Below are 17252 nucleotides of genomic sequence, written 5' to 3' on the forward strand. Positions count from 1 at the left end.
TTAGAAATAAAACTATCCCAAGGTGAGGTACATCAGCAGAAACATTTACTCCTTTTAAAACATGATTTATGATAAATTTAGCACCTTAATAAAATCAACCTCAATGACAAAAACCTTTACTCAATATGCTTTACGTGTAGAAGCACTGTTAACTGTGTTGCTGTATTTATATATTTGTATACATTTGCATATATATATATATATGAGATAATACACAAATAGAAGTTACCAAACTAAGCCATTCACCCTTGGCACTAGGAATTTGGGTGTAATTAACAAGAATAGCAATAACTCAGCTCCTTTCCATTATTCAGTTTGATGACCACAATAGCAGAAGTGTAGATTTTATTCAAACAATACCCGTAAATCTAGTTTTAGTAAGCCTAAACTCTTCTAAATTCACAATACTTAAATGTTTCCAGTTAAAGGATTCTGCCAGGTACCTAAAGAGCTCAAAGTCTAACAATACACCTAATGTTGAGATAATCCAATGACTGCATTGCTTATCTGGACACACTCTTTTTTGTTTGTTTTTGCAGTACGCAGGCCTCTCACTGCTGTGGCCTCTCCCATTGCGGAGCACAGGCTCCGGACGCGCAGGCTCAGCGGCCATGGCTCACCGGCCCAGCCGCTCCGCGGCATGTGGGATCTTCCCAGACCGGGGCACGAACCCGCGTCCCCTGCGATGGCAGGTGGACTCTCAACCACTGCGCCACCAGGGAAGCCCTGGGACACACTCTTATAAGAATCAAGCTTTAACTCCTTCCACTCCAGCAGAACCAGCCTTTTAAATGTATAAGATGTTTGCCTTTTGACTCTGAGAAAGGTAGTACCTTGATTATTTCCCTGTGTTGACTCTGAGATGCTGACCCCAAGCTGGCTGCCATAAGAATTGATGCCCATCATGCCACTGTGAGCTGGAGAGCTGGAGAGAGCTGGGATCTGGCTGGGATTCCTGGGGACACTGTACAGGGCTTCAGCAATATCTGCGGCACGCTTCAAAATGATGTCCTACAAAGTGGCAGGTTGAGGTGAATGTTTTTATCGAGCAATAAGAGTTGAACTCAAGAGAGTGCAAAATGGGAGCACCTAACCTGGTTATTGTGTGGTGTCCCATAGAGCGCCTCCACCAGATCTGCAGCTCTTTTCAACAGCATTTCCTAGAAAAAGAAAAGAAAGGGTGGGATATAAGCAAAGGTAAAACCCAAAATGGCCAACACAAAGGAAAATTATGTATAAAAATCGAAAGTCCAGGCATCCCCCTAAAGTGTAAGTAACTAGCCAAGAGGTCCTATATTTGGTTTGACAGGTAGAATATGATCACCAGTATGAATCCCCCTATAAATGCATATCTATGTGAAATACTTCTCGATAAAAGGGCTCCACAAATAGCTTGGCTACCAAAACAAAACACAACCAAATTAAGGGTAAAGTTGGCTAAAATTAATAACGTCATGGGAGTTCCATTAAAAACTACTTACAGACCATTCCATTAAAAAAATCTGGTATTCTAATTAACCAAATAGTCTCAAAATGATTGATTGACCTGAGCTTAGCTGCCTGCCAAGGAGTTGTCCAGAGTACTGAAATTATCCTGGCAATGCCTTCTGCAAAATTTTACTCTAATAAAGATGAATTCTTTCAGTAATATTTCCCCCTGTTCACTTTAACCAGAGAGAATTAGTAATCAGTAATCCCTTTCCTCTCATTTTGTCTTTTCCACCTTCTGTTTTTAACAGCCTTTTAAATTGCTATTAACCTACTTTCTAGATATCATCTAATTTAATGGTGGGGCTGGGGATTTTTCCAAGAGGAAAACAAAGGTGCTATGCAGAAGCAACTGCGGTACTTGAATTTCACTCACACTACAGAAAAGAGAACATGGCATTTTATAATGTATGTACTTAAAATGTAAATAAAATGTTAAAATTTCGTAATTTCTCATTAATTAATACCTAATAAATTGACTTTTTTTTTTTTTTTTTTGCGGTACGCGGGCCTCTCACTGTTGTGGCCTCTCCCATTGCGGAGCACAGGCTCCGGACGCGCAGGCTCAGCGGCCATGGCTCACGGGCCCAGCCGCTCCGCGGCATGTGGGATCTTCCCGGACCGGGGTACAAACCCGTGTCCCCTGCATTGGCAGGCGAACTCTCAAGCACTGCGCCACCAGGGAAGCCCTGACATATTTTTAAATAAAGAAAGCTAAAATAATGGGCCAGATTCACTATATAATTTTTGTGAGCAAGTTCATTTGAAACAGATACATTTCATAGAAATTATATATGGATGTGTTTTTCACTTCCTTAAATATCTGTGTACATACTAGGCCTTCAGTGAATACTTGATTGTGGATTACTATGTCCTTGTAATTACGGGTAAACAAAATTACGTTTAAATACAAAGGAATGGGAACTTATACTTTTAAGCAATTATATAATTATTTATTTTCATAAAGTTGGCAATGTTTTATAAGCTGAATAACTGTAGTGTGTTTGTTTCATAGGCCCAACTTTTCAGATTTCATATTTCCTCAGAGATTGACCATAACATAGTTCACAGTTAGTAGATATTTTATGCGCATCTTGTATCTCCAGCTTAGCCAAATTTCAATGCCTAATTTAATTTTAAAGAGACTTAAGTCGCTAGATTTATCTAAGTTTGCTGAAATTCTCCAAGAAGGTTTTCACGTGTCATTTTCCAAAGCATTTTACCTTAGCTAATCTCTCAGGATCTCCAGGATGCCTTGGGATGACTTTCTGCAGTCTCTGAAAGCCATAGTCTATGGTGGGTTCATTTAATGCTGAAAAACAAAAGTCTTCTTTTTGAGTATATAAACTGGCCATAAAGCAAAGCTTCTAATTAAGTTTGCCATGGGTAATAGAAAGGTCTCCAAATTTCAGGATTATTATAATTATTTTATCATTTCTGCCTTAAGTACACACACTTATCATTCTCTGCTCACTCCCAAATAATCAGAAACATTACACAATCAACCATATCCCATCCCAGTTTCTTCGGAAGACGATAAAGTACCTTTACATGCTTTTCCCTTCTTCCCTCTTTGCCTCCTTCCCCAGTATACCTTCATCATCTAGTAATTCTTCTCCTAAACATCACTTTTTCTTAATCATGCTCTTAAATATTTACGTTCATACATATATAAACCTTCTGTGAGTTTATTCTCATAAAACTCTCTTCTTATGCATAATAGACTTTCAGAATTTTCAATTATGTTTTGTTACACATACATTCACTTCATGTCAGGCTTCACCAGATACTGCCAAGTTCCATAGGAGCAGAATTCACACTTATTCTGTTTTGCCACTGTGTTCTCATTGTTGGAGACAGAGCCTGGCACATAATAGGCACTTCGTGTCAGCAATTGTAAAATGAATGAGTGAGGGAATGAATGAATGAAGGACCTATTTTGGCATTTCTACTGTGCTAAAGAGTTTTGGGGGTTGATTCCTTTATCCTTCTTTCCTCTCCCCCTTTACTTTTTAAAATTTTGTTGCTTATATTTTATGGTTTTAAAATTAATACACGATCAAAGTAAAGAAAAAAGATATAAAGGGTAAAATAATAATCACCTGCACTCCCATTAGGCAGCAGTAAACACAGGAGGGTGTATTTCCTTTTTAATCTTACTTTTTTTTTTTTCCGGTACGCGGGCCTCTCACTGTCGTGGCCTCTCCTGTTGTGGAGCACAGGCTCCGGACGCGTAGGCTCAGCGGCCATGGCTCACGGGCCCAGCCGCTCCGCGGCATGTGGGATCTTCCCGGACCGGGGCACGAACCCGCGTCCCCTGCATCGGCAGGCGGACTCTCAACCACTGCGCCACCAGGGAAGCCCAATCTTACTTTTTGCGTATATGTTTTATAAATATTTTTTCTTTTATTTGAACTCTCAAAGCAACACCTTTTATTTAAAGAAATTATTTAAATTTTTAAATATAGAAGCAAAGATAAAATCATCCATAATCTCACCATTTTAGAGATGATCTGGGTTGACATTTTTGCTTATATCCTCCAAGATTTAAACACACACACATACTTAAAATTATTCAGAGCATACTATTCACACCATTCCATAACCTACTTTTTATCCATTTAAAAATATATCAAATTTTCCCCCAGGTCATTAAATATTCTTTTATAACATTATTTAAAATTCCTGCATATTTTTCCATGACATGGTCTATAATTTATTTAAATGGCTTCCTAATGTTTGGCATTTAACGTGGTCCTAATTTCTCACTATTATAAAAATCAGAGCAAAAATTATCCTTTGTGCATAACTTTAATTCTTTCGATTGGAAAATTCTAAGAATTAGAATTACCAGAGAAAAAATTATGATTTATATTTAAGGCCTTTCACACATACTGTCAAACCACTCCTCAGAAGAACATATAAATTTATACTCCCTCCAGCAAGGCATGTGGTCATTTTAACTTACATTTCTTTATTCATCAGTGAGGCTGACATTTTTTTCTTATACTTGCTGATCATTTTAATTTTTTCTTTTATGAACTGCTTATAATACTTTCTGCACTCTTTTCTATTGAGAATTAGGCCTTTTTTTTTTTACTTGTAAAAACACTTCACATATTAATACTTTTAACACTCTGTCACCATGTTACAACATTATGTCCAAATCTGTCCTTAGGTATTACAGGTAGAAAGACCATCCCAACTGCAAGATCTGGCAAGTACACATTCACACATTCACACACACACACACACACACACACACACACACACACACGGGGTGGGGGGGTGTTGCTTATACATACATATACATATACGAATTCTTTACGTCCACCAGTAAAATGTGTACTGTTCATCATACAGGTAATAAGATTTTTGGTTTTCATTTTTTGCTATGTATTTCACTTTTTGTTGATTTTATTGTGAATATGATTACTCCCTCATCATATTTTCTAAGAGTTTTACTAGCACCTAGAAACACTTTGGTTGTTATGTGTCTGCACAGGCAGTGTGTGTGAGGGGAGTGTGTGGTGGTATATACTATAGTCATTAAGAGAATCAGCTTTAGAGTCAAGTAGATCTTGGGTTTAAATTCCAGCTCCGCCATTAACGTCTGTGAACTTCTGTTTAAAATCCATCTCATGGGTTTGCTGTCAAAATTAAACGAAACAATGTGTAGCATGCCCCCAGCACAGTTCTTTGCAGGTAAAAGATCTTAACCAATAGTAGTTGTCTCTTATTTTGTAACCAAACCCGACAGATGTACTTATTTTTTCTGTTCATTCTTAGGTTTGTACATTCAGAGCATCTATATGTGATGATCATTCTGTCTCCTTTTGATAAGTATATTAATTCTGTTTAGTTCTCTGAATCCCATTCTTGTATTGGCTAAAACTTCCCAAAAAGTGTCTGAAAAGAGGATGACTTTTTTTCCTTTAAAGTGGGAATGACGCTAACACTTCAGCACCAAATGTGATGTTGGCTATTTGAGATAGATATTAGTTATCATGTTTTTGTTGTTGTTGTTGTTGTTGTTGTTTGCGGTACGCGGGCCTCTCACTGTTGTGGTTCCGGACGCTCAGGCTCAGCGGCCATGGCTCACGGGCCCAGCCGCTCCACGGCATGTGGGATCTTCCGGGACTGGGGCACGAACCCGTGTCCCCTGCATTGGCAGGCAGACTCTCAACCACTGCGCCACCAGGGAAGCCCTAGTTATCATGTTTTGATAAGGGCTTTTATCAGGACTTCTTAGAATTTTAGGAAATTACAGTCATATGAATTTTCTCCCTCGACCAATTTAAATTGTATTTTAGAGTAGATTTCTCAATATTTCACAATTAATCCTTGACTCATGGATGTGGTATATAATTTGCTTAGTATACTTCTGAATACAATTTGTTACTGTTTTCTTATGATTGCTGGTGGGAGGATGAAATCAATTACATTACTGAGAATAGCGCCTGGCACAATTTAAGCCCTCAACACGCGTCTGTTACTATTATTGTTGCTGGGGATTTGTGTGCCCATGTTAGTAACTGGGACAGTGTGCATGGTGTTGTTGGCTTCTGAAATTTTATTTTATACCAGCTTTGAAAAAATAAATTGAGAAGCTTTCTATATTTTATCCTATGCACTATAAAACTTATATTGCATGGATATTATCTCTTGACTCAAAGTTTGAAAGAACCCCTGTGAAACTGCTCTTGTCAAAGTCACCAATAACATCTTAGCCAAACCAAGAGGAAATTTTCCATTCTTACCTTAAACTCAAGTTAGCATTTGACACTGGAAAAACTCTCCTGCTGGAAATACTTCAACTCATTGGCTTTCTTTTTTTTTTTTTTGCGGTACGCGGGCCTCTCACTGTTGTGGCCCCTCCCGCAGCGGAGCGCAGGCTCAGCGCCCATGGCTCACGGGCCCAGCCGCTCCGCGGCATGTGGGATCTTCCCGGACCGGGGCACGAACCCGTGTCCCCTGCATCGGCAGGCGGACTCCCAACCACTGCGCCACCAGGGAAGCCCTCACTGGTTTTCCTGAATGCACACTGCCCTGTTTCACCCCTGCCGCTCCACTCAGGCAATCGCAACCTACTTTGAGGACTGCTCAGCTTCCTCTGTCCGTCTGATGCTTCTTGTTGCCAAGGCAGTCTTCTGCTTGCCTATACATTCTTCCTCAGCAACCTCATTAGTGCCCCCAGGATTCCCATGTCAGGCCACATGCTATGACAAATCTTTACTTCCAGTTCAGATAGCTTGCCCAAGATTCAGCCTTATTTATCCAAGTATTGGCTGGAAATGTCCACCTGGATGACCCATAGATTCCTCCCTTTCAAGATACCCCAACTACTACCCCAGTAGTATTCATGTTACTCACACTGAATGGCCATGAGCCATCAAGAAATCATGCATTTCATTAAGATTTTAAATGTTTTAGCATAGAATCTAATAGAGTATTTGTTTAAAATTTCTACTCTTCTATTTATGACTCTCCACACAGTCCCTCACCCCGTACCAGCTTTGTTACAACATTCTGAATAGTCCTGTTTCTAATTTTGTCTTCCTTTAGTTCCAAAGAGAATATCCTAAAATTTCTAGGTGATTGAGTATTAAACTCTTAATTATTTATTCTAATTAATTGCACTGGATTCAAAAAGGTGGCCGGCAGAATATCTGCCTTTTGAAATGTATTAAGTTTTTTGTGAATTCATATTAGTCTTGTCTGTGTTCCACGGGAAATGCTTTCAATGTATTATTTAATGTATCTTTTTGATCATATTATTTAACATCTTTTATACATAATTGCTGCTATAAATTTATCCTTCCACATGTTCCTTGTATGTCTAATAGGTTTTTAATGTATATGTTTTTCTCTAGTGATTAGGAAGATGCACATCCTATTTTAATTTAAAATAGTCCCTCTGGCTTTCTATAAAAGTATTTTATTTTTCCTAATTGAGTCTATGGAGCCCCTCCACATATAAAAAAAAAACTGTTGCTTACCCTTAATTTCCCCACCTCATTCTCTGTACTTCTACATTTTTGTTGATGGTTCATCCTCTTCAGCTAATATTCCTATTATTAGATTTTCTATGATCTGTCCCTTTAAGACATTAACTTTCATGTTTATGTTAAGCTTTGTCATCATATTAACAATAATTCAGATACTATATGTTTAATCGCTTTTTCTTCTGACCAGTGGTCCTGTGGTACCATAACTTTTCCTTTCTTGCCTTCCTCACTGATCAGTTCTCCAGCAGTCAGTTTACCTCAGTAGGAATAAGAACTGAATTCTGTCGGGGCCCTTGAAATAAGAGACTGTCTTTCTGTTTTCCTCACATATTAATGACAACTTCTCTGGACATGGAATTGTTGAGTGTACTCTTTCCATTCAAGATCTAGTTTCTGCTGTGTCGCTTGTTCTCACTGGGGGAGGGATCTGGGAGGTTTTGTCAGGGTTTCCCCCATTATTTCCTGGCCCAGCTCTTCTTTTCCCACGCATCCTCCAACACAACCCCATCTGCACACATCAGCACAATGGCACAAAATTTCTGGCATATTGATGAGACCAGCCTAGCTTCACGCACGAATACCAGATTTCCCTTATTTTTATGTTTTCTTGAAAATATTCTCCAATATATCCTGGGGATGGGGGCCGATTAAACACTTGTACTCAGATTACCATCTTACCCAGAAACACATGTAAGAATAGCTGTGTGTATAATTGGAATCATTCCGTAAACTGTTTTTTTTTCCTCCACTTAGCACTATAATGTCAGCAATTTCTGAAGACTTTTTCTTTAATAGTAGGATGTTTAGTGACTATAATACTCAATAATGAAAATTGTTACGATCTCTGTTAGAATGAAGGTTTTACTATGTTACAGGCATTATGCTAACGCCTTTTACATATATTAGCTCATTCAATCCTCATTACAACCCTAAGACATGGAGTTTATCCCCATTTTAAATGCACCTCCAGGCAGTAAAGGTGGGATCTGTACCCTGGATTCTATAATTTCAAGGCCTGTGCTCTTCACCTTTTCTGCTGTAGAACCAGAGATGTCATTCCAAGTCCCCGCTAGATATGCCAGCAGCCCCCGGGCCAAAGGCTACCCCTCTGTCCTTCGCTACTGGACTGGAGTTGGCCAAGGGCAGAGTGTTGAAAGTGGCCATGCTACCCTCTGCTTCCACTCACCTACTCCCTGCACCCCCTTCCACCCCTCCCCAGGCTCCCTCTGCAGCTTCTAGCAAAGGACAGATCAGAGAGTGCAGCCCTGCCCAGAACACTGAGGGTGAGAGAAGCCCCATTTGGTATCAATCAGCAAACACAAACAGCGTCGCAGCGCTGCGGGGTGAGCAGACTTAGTGAAAAAATGGTCTAAATCAATCATAGCCTCATCTTTTCTCAAATACGCACCATTTCATTACCTAAGATGCTGATTTTCTTACATGGAGAAAACAGAAATTTTGGTTTTTTTTGCGGTACGCGGGCCTCTCACTGCTGTGGCCTCTCCCGTTGCGGAGCACAGGCTCCGGACGCGCAGGCTCAGTGGCCATGGCTCACGGGCCCAGCCGCTCCGCGGCATGTGGGATCTTCCCGGACCAGGGCACGAACCCGTGTCCTCTTCATCGGCAGGCGGACTCTCAGCCACTGCGCCACCAGGGAAGCCCAGAAACTGGAAATTTTAAATATGGGTATACTCACACTGTGCTGAGCAAAAAGTACGGGAATATCCCATAAGGCAGAGAATCTAGCCACCCTCCCCAAGGTCCCCGCTGTCTCCATGACTGTCCTTGGCCCTTCTCTTCCATCTGCATGGGTAACAGGTTCTCGCTCCCTCTCACTAGAGCTCTAGCGGTCCACCCTTAGCCGCCACTAACCTCCTTATTCCTGGGTCCTTACTGCTGCTCACAAAGGAATCTGCTAAAGCTGGGCTCTAATCGGCACACGTAAGGCTTTCTCTCTCACAGACTTTATCACACAGTGGTACCCACCGTTGTCCCTGTTAGATGAAAACCCCCAGGACACAAGGGTGACGTCTGGTTCATCTTGTCTTCCCTCCCCTCCTCGCTCCCCACCTAAGTCAGAAATAGCAGACTCTCCTGACCACACTGGGTTAGCAATTCACGTTTTAAACTGAATAAGCAAAACAGACATACTCATCTATTTCTCATGTTGAGTGTTTTCTGGAGGCTCCGGCCAAACTTCGCAGGCATAACCTGTGGATGGGTTCTGTGTGTATCCAAGATGAGAAAGACAGTGACACACACACCGTCATGTATATCTATATGGACAGGGAATAATCACACGGATGTGCCTGTGCGCACGCGCACACACACACACACACACACACACACACACACACACACACACCATGCCACTTAAGTGCTATTGCGAAGTAAAAATCATGAAGTCCAAACCGTTTACTCAACACCAAACTGTAAGAGGAAAAATCAGTCAGTCCCTCAAGGGTTCAGCCTTCAAAACATCAGGATTGCATTGGACAACTTTTACTCTGGTTCCAAACTCACGTCGCATCCGACCAGTTGTTCGGCCTCACCTTGAGTCCCAACTTGCCCCCTCCCCTCTCCCTGGGTGTTCTCTGACTTTTCAGGCCTGGTGTGAGCCAAGTAAACCTCAATTAGCTAATGAGGTGCCCGAGACCAGCACCAAGACTGTCTCTAAGGGCCAACCAGATCATGAGCTGCCGTCATCAGTGTGAATTTACAGCCTCTGCTACCACGTGGAGTGCGGGGATGGTGTGAAGTCCTGCCAACCCCTTGGCTGACGGGGACATAGAGAAATGCTGGCAAGGCGAAAACACAGTAAATTAAAAATATGCTTCAATGTATAGGCTCTATTTATCTATGTCTTTCTTTAGTAACATAACATGAAGGTAAAAGGTCATATCCCCACTGAAATATAATTTATATTTACCTTTTATTAAATAATTATGGCATGGCATGAGGTTAAATATTACAGAAGCTAATCAAGGGGGAATTCAATAGAGAAAACTCAGACATGAGAATTTCGCCTTTGCTATACATAGAATGTCTTAATCCTCCACTGGGAGTCATTCGGGTTTGCTTAAGGAGTTTAATAATACACATTTCAACTGCCACAGAATCTAAATCCCCTTTGGATCAGCCTTGGAAAAACTTTCATCAATACCTTGAGATTTCATAATATTTCTCCTGAGAGCTTGGATCTCACGTGTCATTTCTTATTTTGATTGCAGGGATAATATATGAGGTTACTTACGTATCTCGGACCCAACGACTAGAGATAAACTATAAGCAATGTGTGAAGGGTTCCTTTTATAAGTAAATAGTATTTAACTAAAAATATCTACTGGGAGCCACTCATTTAAAAAAAAAAGCTGGCTGTTGCTCAGTATTAATTTTCCCAAAGTGTTGGTGAGATGGATAAATTCTACATGATTGTTTTTCCTTAAGAGGAGTCACAGAGAGAATATAATGCTTACCCCAGCTTATGCCTCTACTTCTGTTTCCCAGAAATAGAGGGAACACTGGCTAACATGGAAAGGGGACTCTTGGTTAGAGTTCTGGTCAAACCTCAACAAAGACAGTGTTGACTTTGTAGGTAGGTGGTCATTTCTGCCATTGACCAACAGAAGTACTTATCGCAAAGGTAGCAATATCAAGGGCCGATTGAGTTCCTTTACAGAAATTGGAGAGGAGACCAAGAAGATGATGAGGGAGATCTGAGTGTTCTGTCAGGCTGCCACTCTGGGATGTTGGCCTGGGTTGCAGCATTCCTCACTAGTAAGTCTTCAGTTGGAGCCTAGGACACTGCAGAGTCTATGGATGGCCATCAAGAGGCCGACAAAAGTCTAGAAGTCCGAACCTAGTTGTGTGTCTGCAGCTACGTGCATTTATCTGCAGCAAAGGATCTTCACTTCTATCACAGAGACCACGGGCCACTAACGGGTTCAGGCCACAGAACTAGAGGATCTCTCCAGACCTAACTCTAAATTCCAACCTTCTCCAGGAATAAAGAAAGCAATGGAAAAAGAATCCTGCTCCAGAAAACTAAAATCTATGTAACGCGACTGCCAGATCAAAAGATGGACTTTGATGTGCAGGCTGAGGAGAAAACATGCATGAGGAACACCTCTCCGTACAGCTCTGGTCAAAGACAGTTACTCTCTATTGACGGGACAGGAAGGAGTAAAACAGCCTTGTTTGCCTGGGGAGGAATCTGCATGCACACAGACTAGCTCCTGCCCTCATGCCACCTTTAGGATGTCTCCATTCTGCTCCTCCCTCAGTGTCTATGACTTCAAAGTGCTTTGATATTAACGTATTGATTCCTGTGAGGTCTGCCTTCTTTGTGCTATGATTTTCATTCCTCTGTTTCTCTCTCAACCCTTCCAATTTTCTCATCTATTCATCTACCTTCTGCCATACTCCTCAGGTGTCCAAGATTCAAGGCTATGTTCCATTGGCATTATAATGCTCCCAAGTTAAAGAGTTTCATAGCATTTGATGGTGTGGTGGAGATAAAGCTGGCCTTTTCCTGGGATGCCTTAATTCCTAACTCTGACCAATCACACCACCTTCAAGGGCAGGTGGACTTTGGTTTATGTCTCTGCAAAAACAAAAGGTTGGGCTAAATGGCCTCTAAGACCCCTTGTAAGCTCTTGCATTATATGATTCTAAGACTATTACTTAGTTGGTGCCGTGAAATTCTTCCTTGAGAAGTGGAGATGGGTGGAGTTGAGGCCATGGGCTGTTGAATTAAGTTGTCTTTAACCTTTGCTACACTGAAATCTCTCCCTACATCCATTTGTTTCAATGTAGCAAAGGTTCAGTGTCACCAATGTAAAAAAAAAAAAAAAGAACAAAGATAATAGAGGAACACATTATTAAGAGGTGGTACCTGCCTTTGTGGATACAGGAATGAGAACACAAGGTGAGAAATAGCAGTGCACAAGAGAAAGATTAGACGGAAGCCTTTGATATTTAATTTTAAATGAAATATTAATTTAATATTTAATTACGCTTTGGTTTCAAGAAAAACTGCAGCAGCAAGACAGATTGTTTGAAGAAGGGAGTAATATACATGGTTAAGGAGACAACTGTAAAAATTAAAAATAAATTTCAAGGGTAAATCTAAATGCCACCACGGAGCAGTTATGAATATGCTCTGCTCTCTGTAATGTGTATTTAGAATATTATAGCTGAGACTACCAGGCCATTAAGAAGAGGCTGTGATGTCTCTAGTGAAACAACAGCCCCCTATTCTGGGGTCTCCAACGGAGACATCATTCCTCAGACTCAGCTGAATGATGGATCTGAATTTTACAGGCAGTGGGAGTTTTAACTTCAGTAAAGCTACAGGCTACCAGGAGGGCTCTTCATGCAACCTGTTTCTAGTGCAAACCAGGAACAACTGGTACTTGGGCCCCTTTATGATATCCGAATTGGGTATTTTTAACTAAAAATCAGATTCATTTCTTAAATGAGATTTTTTTTCAGGATAATGCTATAAGAAAAAAAAAGAAGAAATGTGAAGTGGGTGAGCTATTAACAGTTGCCATCCAGCGTGCACACCTGTGCAGTGTGGCTCAGTGGAAGCAGGACCCCACGGCCCGTGCCCAGCCTCGGGGAGGGAGCTGTGCAGGGTATGATGTGGGCGGCAGGGCTGTGGAAACATCTAGGCCTCCCATTTCTCCTCCCAACTGCTGCCAGGTTTGGGCCATTTTCTTGTTGATTAATGCTTTCGCCCAAATAATGAACAGGGAAATCAAATGCATTTGTTTGTGCTAAAGGACTTGAGGACACGGGGAGGGGGAAGGGGAAGCTGGGACGAAGTGAGAGAGTGGCATGTGCATATATACGCTACCAAATGTAAAATAGATAGCTAGTGGGACGCAGCCGCAGAGCACAGGGAGATCAGCTAGGTGCTTTGTGACCACCTAGAGGGGTGGGATAAGGAGGGTGGGAGGGAGACACAAGAGGGAGGGGATATGGGGATATATGTATACATAGAGCTGATTCACTTTGTTATACAGCAGAAACTAACACACCGTTGTAAAGCAATTATACTCCAATAAAGATGTTAAAAAAAAAAAAAGTAAAACGTAAGAATTGTTCTGGGAAGGAGTTGACGTGGATCCTTTGGCTTCTACTTGTTTCTCCACAGCCAGGGGGTTTTGTCAGCTTCTAAGTTCAGTGCACACCTTGGGAGGCAGCTCCTGAGCCTGCACCTGGGCCAGCTGGGCCCTGTCGGCCTCTCCTTTGAAAACCCGTTTCCCCTTCAACCCACTTGCAAACAGCACCCATGCTCTCGGGCTGCCTTGGCCTTCTCTGTCACCTAAAAACCCTGATTTCTAATCTCGACCCAGATATGAAAGGCATGATATGGTGGGTCTTTCAAGAAGAAGCCACCTCTTACAGAAGAGAAGGCATGCAAAACAAAGTCCGCCCTTGATCAAACAGCAGTGAGGAAGGAAGCTACCAAGAACTCATCCCAGGAGCTCTGTATCCCACAGCCAAACACTTGGAACAGTAAATTTTGCTCATGTCTGTATATTCCTATACAAAATACATTTGCATGTCTACGTAATTTCATCCTCCCAGTAAGACAGGCATCTTCCTGTTTTTTAGGTTAGAAAACTAAGGTGAAGAATAGTTAGGTGATTTGCTGGCAAGTTCAGACTCAAATTCAGGCCTCTAAACCCTGTGTCCCTGACTTCCATTCCAATGCTAAGTTGTCTCAAGCTGAATAACCAAGGGGCGTTGATACTTTTTTGGCCTTCTGCAAGTCAGTTATTCATGAAGAGGATAATTTCTATGACTTCCAGGGAATTCAAAGCGCTTCATGGGCTCTAAGCCTACATACCACGCTGAAATAGAAATATCCATTTAGCAATCTGGAACACCAGGGCACGGGTAAGTCATCCTCTGAGCCCCCTCCATGCTCACTGGCGAGGCCTGTCTCCCGTGCACTTCCTCAGAGGAACGGCCAGAGAGCCAAGGCCACTGGCATTTGCCAAGTAAAACTCCGGATGAAGCCAAATGATGGTCTTAGCGTCATTTCTTCGAAGAAGCTATACACTCTTGGTAAGTAGCACAGTTCAGTGGTTAAGAGCACGACTTTGGGATAAGACTGCTATGTTTGGACCTAGCTTGGTGACCTTAGGCAGCAGGATTCTCATCTATAAAGTTGAGATACGAATGGAACTGTTAACACGGGAAAAGGTGGTGATTATATGAGCTCAAAAGACACAGCCTGGCCCTACGTGCTCAACAGACGACAGACGTGATCACCGAAGTACTAGCATCATTTTTTTTTCCTTATAAGTTCTATCCGAACTTAACCAGCAATCAAATGTGAAACCCAGACTCTGCAAAAGGTCATAGGAAGATACTGAAAAGCTGTGCCCATCTACTCCCATACCCTCAGTGACCTGCCATTCCACTCACGCATCATGATTTTTCACTGGTTTCTGTGGATGGTACAGGTATTACAATTGTAGACGGTGGAAATTCTACCCCCAAATGCCTTGTTCCAGACTTTCTCTCCCTGCATCCTCAAGACAGACAAGAAGTACCCTGAACAACCAGTAACCATGGTCCCATTGGGCACCCCTACCAGGATTATATTTCTGCACTGCCAGTTTTTTGTAGAAGAGTCTGCAAGGGGTGTAGGGGATCTCTTCCCCACTAAGCCTCGGCTGGTACCATCTCTAGGTCTCAGACCAGACAGAGGCAATGGGACCTTTCCTGACGAGCTAGATTCTGGGGTGGATCTCTTGACTCTGCAGCAGCAGGCTGCACTTTAGCAAATCGTGGTCAGAGGAAAATAGACCTGCAGAGTCACATGTGTGAAGAAGACGTGTTGCTTTTCAGAGCCCTGGTGTTGTTTGTGCTGTACCTGGCAGCAACAACTGTGGGAAGCTGATTACTGCATTTTGTCTAATTATACCAGGTGAGTTCCATCTAACGGGCTTGGGTTTATTGTGGTGGTGCCTCCTTGGAGACAGGAACCATCAACAGTTGGACCAGGAACCATAAGATGTGTGTGGTGGGGTGGCGGCTGAGGGAGGGGAGGTTTTCTGGACGCTGCCTTCCTACCTCCTGCTTTTTGAGTCTCTTTCTAGAAGATTCCACCGAAGAGTAAATACTATTATTGTGTCTGTGGTGTAATGACTCAGTCTCAAAAGAACTGCCCCATGTTGTCGAATACTTTACAAGCCAGGAAGTCACTGCAGCAGCCTGATGAGCAGGACTCAGGTTTCCCAAACTCATTTCTTTGTTTAAAACACAGATTCTCAGACCCTCCCAGAAGAGTACAATTCGATACGTCTGGAGCGGGGCCCAGCATGATTCTTATCCTTGGCCAAATTCGGGAAACATCTATGGGTCACAGTATAATTAGCACCAGAGCTTTACAGATGAAGAAAATGAGGCTCAGAGAGGTTAGGGGACTTGACAAAAGGACAAACAAGACATGGGTGACACAGCCCACATCCAAAAGCAGGTCTTGTGGCTGAGTCCGCTGCCCCTCCTATTAGATTCCATCCCATCCCGGAATCTCACTCCGTCCCCACTAAAACCCTCTAGGTTCAGGGTTTCCCTTTCCTCTGGAATCAATGTGATATTTTCCACCTCACCACGGAGCTGAGTGTTGTGTCTCAGCCTTCAGTGGTCTCTGAAGCATCTTCCTGTAGTAGCACTGGTTGGGACTGGAGGAGTTGATTCCCAAGGGGCTCACAACGTGTGGCTCTGAGGCCAGGCTGGCTGGAATGCCTCGCAGGGAGAAGGCCACCACGATCCTGCAGGCTCCCTGGAGGAGGCCCCAGCCCCATCTTCAGTCACCAGGGGAAGCCACTGCCTTTCCAGCTGTTGGTCTAAGATTCCCAATGGGTTGTAAATTAGCTTTACATGTTAGTGGCTGCTAGTTGAGTGGACCAGAAAAGGGACCACCCATCCATTTCCTGTGGTGTCTGGTCCCCTCTTTGGATAACATCAGCTGCTTGTCTCCACCAACCCGAGTCGCATTTGGCCCAGGAACCTCAAAGTGGAAGTGTTTAGGGAGAGTGACCAGGCTCATGAGCTATCCTGGACCGTGTTTGTACTTCTGTTTTCTTCTCTGACTGTGAAAGCGTATACTCCTGCATCCCTACTCTTCTCACCCCTAACTGCCTCCCAAGGTCCTTCCTTCTCAAAGGCGAGAAGGATGAAGTTTCACTGCTTCATCTGGAAATACTTTCTTTGAACCTAAAGAATCAAGATTGCCGATGTGTGCTGTTTCAGTATTTAAACGTGTGATGCTAATTTCTTATATATTTTCTTCATTTAATTTTTGGTTTAAAATTACTTCATTTTGTTAGAAAATAATAAATATAAGTAAAGAAAATGAAAAAAATTAAATAATAATATCAACATCCAAAAGCCACCATTGTTAACACCTTGGTATGCAGGCTTTCTTTCATACCTTGGGTTTTTTAATGCAACTACTCTTTTTTGTATATATATATATATATATAATTGGACCATACTGTACATACAGTTTTTAAGCTTTTTTAAAAAAAAATCACCAACATCTTTCATGTAATTAAATGTCCATCCACAGCATTACTTTTAATATCTAAAATGTGTTTCAGTGTAAGGGTGTTTTGTTATTTATTTAATGAGTTCCCTAATGGACACTAAGAATGCTTTTAATTTTTCACAATTATAAACAGTGCTCCAATAAACAACCTTCAGGCAAACTCAATTACTTCCCAAGTATAC

At 42.0% G+C, this 17252-nt stretch overlaps 1 protein-coding gene across 1 annotated transcript in view; it reads right to left on the reverse strand.

The window, feature by feature from the left end:
- Positions 1-17252, reverse strand: part of LOC113610139 (transcription factor COE2) — a 56869-nt gene that overhangs the window by 15939 nt on the left and 23678 nt on the right. Inside the window, exons 5-7 of the mRNA XM_027087958.1 lie at positions 2712-2800; positions 1095-1160; positions 834-1011 (exon numbers count right to left, since the gene is read on the reverse strand). Coding sequence (XP_026943759.1) covers positions 834-1011; positions 1095-1160; positions 2712-2800 — 333 coding nt within the window. The remainder of the gene's footprint in view (positions 1-833; positions 1012-1094; positions 1161-2711; positions 2801-17252) is intronic.

This window comes from Aethalodelphis obliquidens, unplaced genomic scaffold (assembly GCF_003676395.1).
Source record: "Aethalodelphis obliquidens isolate GAN/ISIS:26980383/991018 unplaced genomic scaffold, ASM367639v1 scaffold61, whole genome shotgun sequence".
Classification (NCBI taxonomy): domain Eukaryota; kingdom Metazoa; phylum Chordata; class Mammalia; order Artiodactyla; family Delphinidae; genus Aethalodelphis; species Aethalodelphis obliquidens.